Source organism: Cnephaeus nilssonii, assembly GCF_951640355.1.
Source record: "Cnephaeus nilssonii genome assembly, chromosome: 1".
Taxonomy (NCBI): Eukaryota; Metazoa; Chordata; class Mammalia; order Chiroptera; family Vespertilionidae; genus Cnephaeus; species Cnephaeus nilssonii.
The window spans coordinates 75,657,636-75,673,868 of NC_137072.1; the positions used below are offsets into that span (position 1 = coordinate 75,657,636).

General features: G+C 43.0%; 1 protein-coding gene across 5 annotated transcripts in view; it reads left to right on the forward strand.

The window, feature by feature from the left end:
• LOC307102429 (UDP-glucuronosyltransferase 2B31-like) overlaps positions 1–16,233 on the forward strand; it is a gene marked incomplete at both ends in the record, with an annotated part of 259,955 nt that overhangs the window by 151,198 nt on the left and 92,524 nt on the right. Inside the window, 2 exons of one of the 5 annotated variants that reach the window (XM_079775988.1) lie at positions 1,108–1,879; positions 5,214–5,362. The exons of 1 other annotated variant lie outside the window; for it this stretch is intronic. In XM_079775988.1, coding sequence (XP_079632114.1) covers positions 1,108–1,879; positions 5,214–5,362 — 921 coding nt within the window. Of the gene's footprint in view, positions 1–1,107; positions 1,880–5,213; positions 5,363–16,233 lie in introns of those variants that run through there. 3 more of the 5 variants (XM_079775977.1, XM_079775978.1, XM_079775992.1) reach the window with 3 other exon arrangements.

Below are 16,233 nucleotides of genomic sequence, written 5' to 3' on the forward strand. Positions count from 1 at the left end.
AGCCTCCCTGTTTGGGTGCAGGGTCTGGTCGTGGGAAACAAACTCCCCGGATTTGCAACCCCAGGCTCAAATTCAGCACTGTCTCCCCATGTGGGCATGGGATCTGGTTGCAGAAAAAAACAAATCTCCCCAAGGTTGCGCACCTAGGCTCAAATTCAGCACAGTCTCACTGCCTGGGCGCAGAGCCTGGGCATGGGAAACAAACTTCCCATGTCCGCACACTAAGGCTCAAATTCAGGTAGAGCTGCCACTGCTGTGTGTGGGCAGAAAGCCTGTTTGTGGGGAGAGGGTCTGGCAGTTCCTATGCCACTACCATGGGGCCAGTGGGGAGGGGGATTGGGTCTGTGACTCACAGAAATCTGTGGCCGGGGTGCCTGGAGTCTTGGTGTCCCTGGGTCTGCAGCTGTGGTCACAGGTCTTTTACCTGAGTGGCTATAGTGTCCCGGTTTGCTACTGAGACCAGACTGGGTGGTGGCAAGGCTAGGATCCTAGTCCCAAGAAGTTCTGTTCTTCAAGATGGCATGGTCTCTGTGCCACCGGTGTCCTTCCCATAGTGTTTACGGTGGCAGTGGGGTTTTGCTGTCTAAGACTGCTTTGGATTGGCAGCCCCTTGGAAGACCTGCAGGATCTAACTGTCCTTATTTCACTAACACCCACACCCACACAGGTACACACACTCCTCTATCACTCCCTCACTCTCTCACACACTCTCCCTCCAGACACCAGTAAAACTTTCAGCAATAAAGACAAATTTTAAAAATAAATTAATTTTTAAAAAAACTCTGCAACTGTCATCCAGGTAATTCTTTGTCAGCTGTGTAATAGCTTTATCTCTCTTCACAAAAAGTGATTAGAGACACAATTGCTTCTAACTTCCTATAATTATGACATTCATCTATAATAAATTACAAATCACAGAAAAACTGCAAAGTTGATGCAGTTGAATGATAACACTTTTAGATATTACAAAGATTTGTATTAAAAATAAGGTCTTTACTTTATAATTCTTTGACTTGCCATAAAATGCTGACTTTTCATCAAATGTGTTTACTTTGGGTGTAGAAGTTACATTTTAACTTTCTAATTGATGTCCCTTTGGACATAAGCATGAGCCATGGGAACGGGATCAGCCATTTGAAAAGAAACCTGTGTGCCTCCAGGATGCCTAGAAAGTGGATTTCAGTTCTGCTGCTGCTACAGCTGAGTTGTCACTTCAGCCCTGGGAGCTGTGGGAAGGTGCTGGTGTGGCCCACAGAATACAGCCATTGGATCAACATGAAGACAATCCTGGATGAACTTGTCCACAGAGGTCATGAAGTGACTGTTCTGACATCTTCAGCCTCAATTCTTGTTGATCCCAATAAACCATCTGCTATTCAATTTGAGATTTTTCCTACATCTTTAACAAAAGATGACTTTGAGAATCTTTTCATGCGGCTGATCTCTAAGTGGACATATATGCCAAAATATACATTTTGGACTTATTTTTCACTACTGCAAGATATCATTTTGGAATATACTGATTTTGTTCAAACACTCTGTAAAGATGTAGTTTTGAACAAGAAAATTATGACCCAACTACAGGAATCAAGGTTTGATGTCGTTCTTGTAGATGCTGCTGGACCCTGTGGTGAGCTGCTGGCTGAGCTACTGAAAATACCTTTTGTGTACAGTCTCCGCTTCTCTGTTGGCTATACAATTGAAAGGTACAGTGGAGGACTTCCATTCCCTCCATCTTATGTACCTGTTGTCTTGTCAGAATTAAGTGACCAAATGACATTCATGGAGCGAGTAAAAAATATGATGTATGTACTTTATTTTGACTTCTGGTTCCAAGCATTTAGTGAGAAGTGGGATGAGCTTTGCAGCAAAGCACTAGGTAAGTCATTTCCTTACTTGGTATCATGATAACCTAACTTTCTTAGAGCTCTAAAAGGTGGGTTAGTATAAATATTAATTCAGAGAAATTTGTCTTTTATAAGTACAAATAGAGGCCTGGTGCACGAAATTCATGCATGGAGGGCGGGGGGTCCCGTCAGCCCAGCCTGCACCCTCTCCAATCTGTGACCCTTTGAGGGATGTCTGACCACCCGTTTGGGATGTCTGACCACGGGCGGTTGGACATCCCTCTCACAATCAGGACTACTGGCTCCCAACCACTCGACTGCCTCTGCCTGATTACCCCTAACTGCTTTTGCCTGCCAGCCTGATCACCCATAACCACTTCCCTGCCAGCCTGATCGACGCCTAACTGCTCCCCAGCTGGCCCAATTGCCCCCAACTGCTCTCCCTGCTGGCCCAGTCACCCTTAACTGCCCTCCCCTTCTGGCCTGGTTCTCCCTAACTGCCCTCCCCTGCAGGCCTGGGTACCCCCCAACTGTCCTCCCCTGTAGACCTGTCCCCCCCAAATGCCTTCCCCTGCTGGCCTGGTCTCCCCCAACTGCCCTTCTCGGCTGGCCTGGACCCCCCTAACTGCCCACGCTGCTGGCCTGAACACCCACAACTGCCATCCCCTGCAGACCTGGTCTCCCCCAACTTCCCTACTCTGCCAGCTCAGTCACCCTTAACTGCCCTCCCTGCTGGCCTGATCACCCACAACTGCCCTCCTCTGCAGGCCTGGTCCCCTCCAACTGCCCTCCCCTGCAGGCCTGGTCCCCCCACTGCCCTCCCCTGCAGGCATGGGTCCCCCCAACTGTCCTCCACTGCTGGCCTGGTCCCCCCAACTGCTCTCCACTGCACTGTGCCCCCCCCCAAATGCCCTCCCCTGCAGTCTTGGTCCCCACAACTGCCCTCCCCTGCTGGCCTGGTCTCCCCCAACTGCCCTCCTCTGCCAGTCTGGTCACCCCTAACTGCCCACAACTGCCCTCCCCTGCAGGCCATCTTGTGTCCACATGTGGACAGCCATCTTTGACCACATGAGAGCAGCCACCTTGTATCTTGTACTCTTTTATTAGATAGGATGATAAAATAACTTTATAAACTGATCTTTCATTCTCACAAATATTATGGAAATGCTTAAATTATAAAGTCATTGAGGAATTGCTTCCTCTTCTATAGTTTAGCTTGATTTAAAAACTGAAATATTTTACCATATTACCTGAAGGGTTCTTTCATACTAGAGACAGAGAGTGCTCTGTGCCAGACTAAGGAACCTATAATTTGAGGTTTCTAATGACTTCACATTCCTTCACTAAGCACTTACAACGCATCTGCTTAAATGCTAAAATTTTTGTTGATGGGTGGACATGTAAGTTAGTAAACTACATTTTGTGAAAACTCTCCCTTCATTAAAGACAAAATGAGTCAAAATTAAGAGTGAGCACATCTATTACCATACTCTATGAAAATATTGCAGCTGTTATATGTAAATGTTTTTCTTAGTGCACAAGTATTACTAGGCTCCTAAATTGAACCAAATGTAATTATAGTACCAGGAATTGAGCCATACTGTCAAAACCTCAGTTTTTGGGAAATTTAAGATAAAGGGAAAAATAGCTTTCTAAATTGCAGAAACTAAACTAAATAATCCAGGGAAAAGTGTTTCCATGGATATGATAGATTTAATTGATTGAGGAATTGAAATCATTGTTTACATTTGCATCTATTACTTCTGCAGCTTTACAGAGTAAACTAATGCATTTTTAATTCTATAGTGGTTTAGGTTTAACCATTTTCTATGATTGTGAATGTCCTGATGTGATGTTAGAGAACAAAAACTGTTAAATTTTATATATATTGTTAATACCTATGAAAATCATGATATAAAACATCCTATCTAATAAAGAGGGAATATGCTAATTGACCCTCATGCCAGTGCAAAGATGGTGGTGCCCACAGCCAATAAAGAAGGAATATGCTAATTGAGTTCCCGCCCTCAAAGATGGTGGCACCCACAACCAGTAAGAAGGGAATATGCTAATTGACTGTCCTGCCCTCAAAGATGGTGGCACCCACAACCAGTAAGGAGGGAATATGCTAATTGACTGTCCCGCCCTCAAAGATGGTGGCACCCACAACCAGTAAGGAGGGAATATGCTAATTGACTGTCCCTCCCTCTATGATGGTGGCACCCATAACCAGTAAGGAGTGGATATGCTAATTGACTGCTATGCCTTCAATGATGGTTGCGACCAGTGCCCTCAGCCCCGCCAGGGACCCCAGGCAGGCCTAGCCACTTTGCACACCTGCCTTCGGAATCCCCAGTCTTCTCAGCCCCCCAGCCTCCCAGGGCTGGCGTAAGGCTCAGGCAAGCCTCGATGGCAGCTGCCCAGCTTCCCTGGGCTGCCTGAGGCTCAGGTAACCAGGACAGGCCAAGGTTTGCACTGCCGGCAGTGGAAGCAGCAGAGGTGTGATGGAGCGTCACCTTCCTCTGATTGCTGGGTCACCTCCTGCCCCTGAGGGCTCCTGGACTGTGAGAGGGGGCAGGCTTGGCTGAAGGACCCCCGACCAGTGCATGAAAATTCATTAAAGTCAAAATGAGTGTATATTATATATATACTAGAGCAGTAGTCGGCAAACTCGTAAGTCAACAGAACCAAATATCAACAGTACAACAATTGAAAATTTTTTTGAGAGCCAAAATGTTTAAACTTCAACTATATAGGTAGGTACATTGTTATTAACTTAATTAGAGAACTCATAAGCTGGACTTTGCTAAAAACTCAAGGGGCCAAAGAGCCACATGTGGTTCACGAGCCACAGTTTGCCGACCACTGCACTAGAGTATATTATATAAATCCTAGAGGCCTGGTGCACCAATTTGTGCATGGGTGGGGTCCCTTGGTCTGGTCAAAGATCAGGACTGATTGGGACTGGCTGGCTGGGGGGAGGAACCACAAGAGGTTGGCTGTGGGAGAAGACTGACCATCTGGCAAGCCGAGGGGATGGACTGTGGTAGGTTGGCCGACCATGGGAGGTTGGCTGAGCGAGTGCACTGACCACCAGGGGGCAAGTCCTTCATTGAGCATCTGCCCCATGGTAGTCAGTGCGCATCATAGGGACCAGTCAACCATTTTTTCGGTTGACCAACAGGTCATAATGGTCTCTTAGGCTTTTATATACATATAGATGTTTGCACTATTAAACCACAGATATTTTAAACATCTATGGCTGCATTATTCCAGGCTTTTTTTTTTTTTTAAGAAAACAAAATGGTATATTCACATTACAATATTCTTATTTTCTCTACTTTTTTTTTTCTTTTTCTCTTTCAGGAAGACCCACTACATTATTTGAGTTAATGGGGAAAGCTGAAATGTGGCTTATTCGAACCTATTGGGATTTTGAATTCCCTCACCCACTCTTGCCAAATTTTGAATTTGTTGGAGGCCTCCACTGCAAACCTGCTAAGCCTCTGCCTAAGGTAAAACTATTCCTGTTTGTTCTGCTTTGCATTTTCAGTGGGAATGATTCTGTGTTCCTCATTCAGAAGGACTAATCATACTCAGAGAGATATGGGAATATGGGTAAAGTGACCTGACAATTAGAAACTCAAATATTTTATACTATTTCAAGAATTTGAATGTCACTATCATTACAAAATAAAGAACTATACTTGGGAGACTTTGAAAATAGGGTCAGTTAAATTAAGGCCTTCATTATTCAACATATAAAAAATGTAAGCCATTAATTCAAAAACTAATTTTAAAGTGACTTGTACAGTGCAAGGATAAGGGGTTGATATACAGAGGAGCGATGTAGATACCATTTTTGCTCCCACACACCAGATGTTTTACTTGGAAAGAGATCGTGTAAGCAAGTAATAAAAACAGTGTGAAAAGTTTTTATAATAAAGGAAAAGCATAATGCTACAATAATGCTGGAGAGCATCCCATGGGAGTGAATCCTAATACCTCAGGAATGACAATAGCAATATGGTGTAAGTTAGCATGAGACATCCCTTTTTATTGTCCTCCTTCAACAACAAAATTTGTTATCCATCCACAAACAAAAGTATTTCTACTGTGAAAATAGTAAACATAAGTGGGTGATTGCTAATTCAAATACAAAAACAGCAATGCAAATTTCCAAAGTACATAAAAAAATCAAGGAAACATTAGGTCACCAAATTGTACAACAATCCTCCAGCAAATAAATACAGACATGGAGATATATGATTTACCCAATAAAAATGTCAAAATAACTGTGCTAAGGAAACTTGGTGATCTACAAGATAACGGAATCTTGTGCACTGTTGGTGGAAATGTAAAACCGGTGCAAGCACTATGAAAAACAGTATGGAGGTTTTTTTAAGAAGTTAAATAGAGCTGTCATATGATCCACAAATCCACTTCAGGGTATGCTTCTAAAAGTAAGAAAAATAGAATATAAAAAAATATATATCCATAATTCTGTTTATTGCACCATTATAAACAAGAGCCTATAAATGGAAACAACTTAAGAGATGTGAAATACACACACACACACACACAATATATATATATATATATATATATATATATATATATATATATATATTATTTAGCCATAAGAAATGAGGAAATCGTACCATTTAGGACAACATAGATATTTATGTTAAGTGAAATAAAGCACACTGAAAAAGAAATAATATAGGATATCACTTGTATGTAAAATCTTAAAATGGCAAACGCACTAGATACAGAAGTACAATGGTGACTACCATGGACTGGTGAAAGAGAGATTAGTGGGTTAGAAATTGGTCAAGGGTACAGACTTGCAACTCAAAGATGATTAAGTTCAGGACATATAGTGACTATAGCCAACAATATTCTTTATATACTTGAAAATTTCTAGAGACTAGATATTAAATGTTCTCACCTCACACATAAAAATATAATTATGTGACCTAATAGAGGTGTCACTAATGTTAGGTAGTATTCTATACAAATTAAAAGGTAATATGCTAATTAGACCAGACATCTTTCAGACGTCCTTCCAGGACAAAGCCATGGTGGCTGGGGCCGAGGCAAAGGCAGTTAGGGGCAATCCGGCTGGCAGGGGAGGGCAGTTAGAGTCTATCACACCTGCAGGGTAGGGCAGTTAGGGGCAATCAGGCCAGCAGGAGAGCAGTTAGGGGGTGATCGGGCCAGCAGGGGAATATTTATGGGGCATTCACGACAGCAAAGGAGTAGTTAGGGGCATCAGGCCAGCAGGCAGAGTGGTTAGGGGTGATCAGACAAGCAGGCAGACAAGCAGTTAGGAGCCAGCAGTCCCGGATTATGAAAGGGATGTCCTCCTGCCAGTTTATACCAGAACTCAGCCATCCCTGAGAGGTCCCAGATTGGAGAGGGTGTAGGCCAGGCTGAGGGACCCCACCCCATGTACGAATTACGTGCACCAGGCCTCTAGTCTATATATATATATAAAATCCTAATATGCAAACAGACCAAACAGCAGAACAACCAAACAACCAAACAAGCACTCGCTATGATGTGCACTGACCACCAGGGGGCACGCGTGGAACATGACGGGCGTTGGACACAGGCAGCAGAGCGAGGAACATGGTGGGCATAGACTGTGGCGGGATTTATGAAACCAGTGAGCGGGGACACCAGACCAAGGAGGGGTGCCAGTCACTGTCATCGGGGCTAGATTCTGGTGGTTACTGAAAATTTTTTGCTCCCACACGCCAATGTCCCACTGGGTGCTCACACCTGCTGCAAGCACCTGCCCCACTCTCACCTGCTGCTTGCACTTGCAGCCAGCGCCAGAGCCACCACCTCCACCCACTGATGGTGACCTCCACCGGTCCCAATCGCTCATGCCCCCCGCAGGTGCAAGCAGCCGCTGCCAGCACGATCGTCCCTGAGGGATTCTCCATCTCCCCCTACTTCTGAGGGGCAATCCAGTCCAGCTGCCACCTCTTGCACCCGCTGCCAGCAACAGCCCCACTTGCAACTGCTGCTGGCACAGTCCGTGCATGGGAGCGGCATTGGCAGGAGCAAGGTTGCCTGCAGATAGGGAACCGGGCCATGGTAGGAGGGGCTTGGCGGGAAAGTGGAGGACGGACTGAGATCCGCCCCTGTGCCCACCAAAGCCTCGTGTCCCATAGTTAATTTCAATGTGCATGAATTCATACACTGGGCCCCAAGTCATATTATAATATATAAATGAATCAATTCAACACACTATACATCTTAAACTTACAGAATGTTATATTTCAATGATATGTCAATTTTCTTAAACAAAATCTTGAAGCAATTATTAGAATAAGAAAGTAAACTTTTTTACGTTAGAATGGTTAGGTCTTTATTTTTCAGAGAAAAAAAAAACAACTAAACTATTTAAAACAGAAAAATCAATAGAGGGTTGTGGGGGTGGATAGAAGAGTGTGAAGTTTGGACCAGATATGAAATTTTGGCTCCTTCCACATTTTGGGGTGGGGAGCTAGAAAGTACACTGAGTAATCAGGAATTTTTATAGTACTGAAAGTAGTAAAATTTGAAAACTGATAAAAAATCGGGGACCACAACAGAATAATTCTGAAAAAATTCTGAACATGACTTCGCCACAGCAACTTTAAATACATCAAACTGAGTTACTCAAGAGGGTGACCACATCTTTGGTGCAGAGAGCCCAGTTGTACCTCTCCCACTGTGGGGCAGGTGCTCCCTGGGAGATTCAGCGAGGTGATGATGAGGGCCCCTCACAGCCAGGTACACGTAGCATATTCTACTAGAACTTCCAGTTTACAATATGATTTCAGAGCAAAAGGTGTCATACACAAACATGTCAGAAACATGGACACTCAGATAAGTAACTAAGGATAATTATGGATTATAAATAGAACTCTTTAAGGTTATTTCATGGATATTCTGGACAATAATACCAGACTCATGAATTATAGTAATTCTCCAGCATGTAAGAAGTGATTTAGGGAGAAAGGTCTAAGATTTCAACATAGGAAGACCCTGAACTGACACCTTCCCATGAACACTCAGAATATACACCTACATGAAGAGCATTTCCTCCTGGACAACAGCTGAGGGTTGACTGAACAGCTTCTACACATCAAATGAGAGACAGACTGTATAGAGAAGATTGAGAAACAGGGAGCCTCTCCATGCATAGTGGAAACTCTTTGGGATTGGAGGTGCCTGTGAGTGCCAATGTTTACGTCCTCTTTCCACAGATAGCATGGCGAATTCAATTCAAGTGCTGTAGCTCACCTGCAAGGCCAACATAGCATGCACTAGGCCACTCACCCCACAGCCACCCCAGGCTCAGACAGACAAACTGCATGGCAGTGCTGCAGCCATATGCCACTGGCTGCTCCAAATCCAGCCAATCAGCCTACCAGGGTGCCCCAGTGCTGAGTACCCTGAGAAAATTGTCCCATGTTTGCCTCAACTATGGCTAGCCTGCATGCCAGAGAACCCCTGGTACCTCAAGCAACCACTTCAATTGCAGCCAGCCTGCTGAAGCCATGCAACACACACAGACTACACAAAGATCGTTCCTACACAAACCCACTCCATCAAGTTCAGGAGAGGTGGCTGTTTCATCTATTCTTAGAAATAAACACAGAAAGTAAAACAAATGAGGAAATACAGAAGACTGGGAGTCAAAGCAAATTGATCTAATACACAGAAACAAACACAAAGAGGCAGCAAATATAGGAAGACAAAGGAACAGGCCCCAAATGGAAGAATAGAAGAAGTCTCCAGAAAAAGAGCTATACAAGAAACATACAACCTTCAGTGAATGAACCAGGAAGAAGAATAAAAACTGAACATATAAATTACTAGCAAGAAAATTGAAATAGTAGTTAAAAAAAAACCAACTCCCAGTAAATAAAAGTTCAGGACCAGATGATTTCACAAGTAAATTCTACTGAACATTTAATTCTACCAAACAATAAATACCTATCCTTCTCAACTTATTCCAGAAATATTGAAAAGGAAATAACACTCCCAAACTCATTCTATGAAAGCAGTCAGCAGTATCCTGATACCAAAACCAGACAAAGACAATACCAAAAATCACAAGACAGTAAATATCTCTGATAAAATAGATGTGAATATTTTCAACAAAATATTAGAAAACTGAATTCAACAATATGTTAAAGGATTATACATCATGCTCACATGGAATGTATTCTAGCAATGCAAGGATAATTCCATATCCACACACAAAAATCAATGTGATAGACAACATCAGCAAAACCAATGATAAAAATCATATGATCTTCTCAAAAGATACAAAAGAAAATAGTATTTGACAAATCCAGCACCTTTCTTGATAAACACTCTCACCAAAGTGGGAACTGAGAGAACATACATCAACAAAATAAAGACCATATTTGCCCAATAAAATCCACAGCTAATATCATATTTAATGGTGAAAAGGTAAAAGCTTTTCTTCTATGATAAAAATAAAAACAACCACACAGTGATGCCCACTATTGCCACCTTTATTCAATTAAGTATTGGAAGTCCTAGACACAGCAATCACAGAAGAAATAGAAATAAAGGGCATTTATATTGGAAACTAGAGGAACAATACATGAAGATTCATGCAAGAATGGGCCTTCCTTCCCCTGGTTGCCGGCACTGCCTTCGCTCCGGCCCGGAGCCACCTTTCCACCTTTCCATGCTGCCCAGGGGCCCAGAGTGGCTGGGGCAGTGCAGAACACCTGCATCATCACCATGGCAATGACACAAGCGTCCCGCCATGCCCCCTGCCACTCAGAGCCTGCATATGCAAATTAACCTGTCATCTTTGTTGGGTTAATTTGCATACTCACTCCTGATTGGGTGGTGGGTGTCGTGAAGGTACGGTCAATTTGCATCTTAATCTTTTATTAGTGTAGATGAAGAAGTATAACTGTCACCATTTGCAGATGACATGATACTGTACTAGTATATAGAGAACCCTAAAGATTCCACACAAAAACTACTAGAACTGATAAATGAAGTAAGTAAAGTAGCAGAAAACAAAGTAAATATCCAGAAATCATTCAACAAATAAAAAGTGTTGTCAAGAAGGTAGAGAAAAGGAAACTCCTGTGCATGGAGCAAGTTTGTAAATTTGTGGAGGCACTATGGAAAACAGTATGGAGATTCCTCAAAAAATTAAAAATAGACTAGTATACAACCCAGGAATTCCACTTCTGGGTATTTACCAGAGGTAAACAAAAACAATAATTTGAAAAGATATATACACTCCCATGTTCATTACAGCATTAACTACAATAGCCAAGATATGGAAGCAACCTTGGTGTCCATCAATAGATAAATGGGTAAAATCCACGTGGTCTATACACACCATGAAAAATTACTCACCAATATCAAAGGATCACATCTTGCTAAATGCAACAACATGGAAGGACCTAGAGGGTATTATGTTAAGTTAAATAAATAAGGAAGAACAGACAAATACTATATAATTTTACTTAAATGTATAATCTAAAAATAAAAAAATAAACAAACAGAAACAGACTTATAGGTACAAATTATATTAACAAGTAGCCTAGTGCACAAATTTGTGCACATTGAAAGGAGATTAATTAGAAGAAATATTTTAATATCATTATTCACCCTTTATATCAGAAGTGTCAACCAAATTCACGATCAACAATGACAGATAGAAACACATGAGTGCGATTGGCACAGCAAGAGCTTTATATGTATCGGGCATGCGTGATTCAACTTAGCCTTTTATATAGAGAAAATAAACTTCCTTAATTACAACTGCTTTCTGATGTACTTAAACTTTTTCCAGCCTAGTGAAGACACCCCAACTTGTCTTTCAGGTAATTGTCAGCAACACAGCAGTAAATATCAACATGAAGCAGATTATTATTGTAGATCATGCAGGGAGAACAAAGGGTAAAATATGTAACTGCAGCAGTGTTTGACTATAATCTGCACAGTGAGAAAACCTGAAGTCATTTTCAAGTCCCACCATTTCTTACTTCTTTTCAGTTGGGTCAAGTTTCTAAGCTTTCTAAATCTCTGTTTTCCGCCTAATGAAAAGAAAACAGGATTCCACCGAGTCTCCTATCTACCTACTCCAGGACTTCTGTGAGGATCAAATGAGATGAGGCATGTATGAAATGTTTCCACCTGGCTATAAAGCAAGTCATGTTCCTGGGCTGAAGAAACTACAAGGAGGCTAGTCTCTAGGGAGAGGAAGCCGGGCATTGTTGGACACTTAGCATATTAGCCTTTTGTATATATAGATGATTGCCAGAGGGAGAGGAGGAGGGGATTGGGAATGGGGCAAAAGGGGAAGAGGCATAACAGGTACATACTTCTAGTTATAAAATAAATGAATCACAGGAATTTAATGTACAGCATAAGGAATACAGTCAATAATACTTATCATAACTTTGTGCACTGAGATGGTTACTAAACTTATCACATAGTAAAGTATATAAATGTCAAATTACTATGTTGCACACCTGAAACAAATCCTATCTAATAAAAGAGTAATATGCAGATTGACCATCACTCCATCATACAAGATGGCTGCCCCCATGTGGTCAAAGATCTTGTCCCCATGTGGACACAAGATGGCCACCACAAGATGGCCAGCAAGGGAGGGCAGTTGGGAGGGACCAGGCGTGCAAGGGAGGGCAGTTGTGGGCGATCAGGAAAGCAGGGGAGGGCAATTGGGAGGGACCAGGCCTGCAAGGGAGGGCAGTTGGGAACAGTCAACCCTGCAGGGGAAGGCAGTTAGGGGAGACCAGGCTGGCAAAGGAGGGAAGTTGGGGGCAAACAGGCTGGCAGGGGAGCAGTTAGGCATCGATCAGGCTGGCAGGGGAGTGGTTAGGGGGTGATCAGGCTGGCAGGCAGAAGTGGTTAGGGGCAATCAGGAAGGCAGGCAGGCCAGCAGTTGGGAGCCAGCAGTCCTGAATTGTGAGAGCGATGGGGTCCACAGGGATGGGATCTAAACGGGCAGTCGGACATCCTTCGAGGGGTCCCAGATTGGAGAGGGTGCAAGTTGGGCTGAGGGACACCCCCCTTTTGCATGAATTTCATGCACCGGGCCTCTAGTAACATTATAAATGAAGAGTCTCTAAAAGCATTTCCCCTTCAATACTGTGTACTGGCTCTACTTCAGTTCTTCCTTATACACACACACACACACATTTGCACAAGAATATGTAATAAGGGAATTCAAGATCACCAATTGTATATTTGAAGGAACTAAGGAATTAGGTCTCTTCAAAACAACCACTGATAATAAGAGAATGAAGGTTCCTCAAAAAATAAAAACAATTATCATCTGATCTAGCAATAGAACTTCTGGGTATATTTCAAAACAGTGACATTAAAATCATATTCATAACACTATTCACATGAGTCAAAAGATAAAATCAGGAGAAACCAAGATGGCGGCATAGCTAAACACGTGAAATTGCTGCCTCGCACAACCACTTCAAAACTACAACTAAAAGACAAAATGGACCTCATCCAGAACCACAGGAAGGCTGGCTGAGTGGAAATTCTACACTGAATTCTACAACTAGAAGGAAAGAGAAAAGCACACTGAGACTCAGAGGAGGTGCGGAAGTAAACTGCAGAGGTACTGAGGCATGTGCGCTCACGGAAAGGGCTGGAAACTGAGTACTCAGCTGTCTTTTTCAATCAGGAGGGAGATATAAGCTCCCGACTGCTCTGAACTCCAGTTTCAGGTGAGACTCTGGGGACCCAGACTCATACGGGGAGAAACTGGACTGTCTGGCTTTGGGTGGAACTGGAGGGTGCCTTTCTCTCAGAGGTTCTTGAAGAGATTACTGAGGGTCACTGAGACCCAGGGATCTCTTAGGGCAGGGCTGAGGGTTAGCTATAGCTGTTTGCTCCAGCCTGTTGATTCCTTGAGACCCCACCCCATCCAAGCTGTGCGCAGAGGCTTTGGCATATGAACGGCCTGGCCCTTTGAAATCTAAAATTACCTAACAAACTGCAGCTGCATCAGAGAGCCCCAGAGCCACCAAAAGAAGGCCCAAGGCCCCACAGTAGCTTGCATTGCTTCACAGCTGGGCCTCATCTGGGCACCTCCAAAACCCAAACAAAGAAGAGGAATCTGCAGATCTCTCCATAGCTCCTGCTGGTTGGCCTCAGGCAGAGGCTAAATTTGCACCTCCTTGAAGATCCAAGAGCCAGTGTACCCAGTGGTCAGATTGGGACCATCCAGATTACAACTCCTCAGATCCATAAGGGAAACACTCAAGGGGCAGACTCAGTGAGCACCAAAGCCCCACTGAAGCAAGTTTTGCCCCATAAGGGTGTCTCCAGCACAGAAGTTCTCCCATCGTAGATACAGCTGATCTTCACAGTCAATTGGCCTGGAGGTCAATTCCTACCAGTGATACCAACAACAATCAAGGCTTAACTACAACAAGTCTGTGCACACAGCCCACAAAGGGGTGCACCAAGAGTGTCCACCTCAGGTAACTGGGGAGGCTGAGCCATTGGGCCCTATAGGACACCTAGCACACAAAGCCACTCTGTCAACACAGGGAAGCAGCCAAAATGCGGAGACAAAGAAACAGGTCACAAATGAAAGAAATGGAGGAAAGCAAACTACTGGATATAGAGTTCAAAACCACCGTTATAAGGTTACTCAAGAATCTTCTAGAAACCGCTGATAAATTCAGTGTGACCCTCAAGGATATGAAAAAGGACCAATCAGAAATTAAGCATACACTGACTGAAATAAAGAATAATGTACAGAGATCCAACAGCAGACTAGAGGATCCCAAGAATCAAGTCAAGGATTTCAAATACGAAGAAGCAAAAAACACCCAACTGGAAAAGCAAAAAGAATCCAAAAATATGAAGATAGTGTAAGGAACCTCTGGGACAACTTTAAGCGTACCAACATCCGAATTATGGGGATGTTGAGAAGAGAGAGAGCAAGATATTGAAAACCTATTTGAAGAAGTAATGACAGAAAACTTCCCCCACCTGGTAAAAAAAATAGACTTACAAGTCCAGGAAGTGCAGAGAACCCCAAACAAAAGGAATCCAGAGAGGACCACACCAAGACACATAATAATTAAAATGCCAAGAGCAAAAGACAAAGAGAGAATATTAAAAGCAGCAAGAGAAAAACAGTTAGTTACTTACAAGGGAGTACCCATATGATTGTCAGCTGATGTCTCAACAGAAACTATGCAGGCCAGAAGGGAGTGGCAAGAAATATTCTAAGTGATGAATAGCAAGAACCTACAACCAAGACTACTCTACCCAGCAAAGCTATCATTCAGAATGGAAGGTCAGATAAAGAGCTTCACAGATAAGAAAAAGCTAAAGGAGTTCATCACTGCCAAACCAGTATTATATGAACTGCTGAAAGGTATTCTTTAAGAAGAGGAAGAAGAAGAAAAGGGTAAAGATAAAAATTATGAACAACAAATACGTATCTATCAACAAGTTAATCTAAAAATCAAGTGAATAAAAATTCTGATGAACAGAATAAACTGGTGAATATAATAGAATCAGGGGCATAGAAAGTGAGTGGACTGACAATTCTCTGGGGGAAAGGGGTGTGGGAGTGCGGGAAAAGACTGGACAAAAATCGTACACCTATGGATGAGGACAGTGAGGGAGGTAAGGGCAGAGGGTGGGGTGGGAATGGGGTGGAGGGGAGATATGGGGGAAAAAGAGGAACAACTGTAATAATCTGAACAATAAAGTTTTATTTTTAAAAAAAAGAAAAAATCAACCCAAGGGGCATCTATATATAAAAACGTCTAATATGTAAAGTGTCCCCTCCGGAGTTTGACTGAGAGTTCGATCGCTCGCTATGATGTGTGCTGACCCCCAGGTGGCAGCGCTGAATGAAGGAAGGCCCGACAGGCAGTTGAAAGGCCCTGATCAGCCCTGATCACCTGCCAGGCCTAGGGACCCTACCCATGAATGAATGTTGTGCACTGGGCATCTAGTTGATAGATAAATCAATAATCAATACACAAATGGTGTATTATGTGTTATGTGCTATGAGTCAGCTCTGACTTCTGAAGACCTTATGAATGAGTGATTTCCACAAAATTCTACTTTTAACAGCCCTCTCAACTCTTTTAGACTAATGGCTTGGCTTCTTTTATGGAGTCAATCCATCTCATATTTGATCATCCTCCTTCCTGCTGCCTTCTATTTTTCCCAGCATTGTCTTTTTCAAAGAACCCTGCCTTCTCATGATGTCCCTGAAAAAAATGAAAGTATCAGTTTTGTGATTTTTACCTCCTGCAATATTTCAGGATTAATTTGCTCTACGGCCCACTTGTTGTCTTTCTGGTGG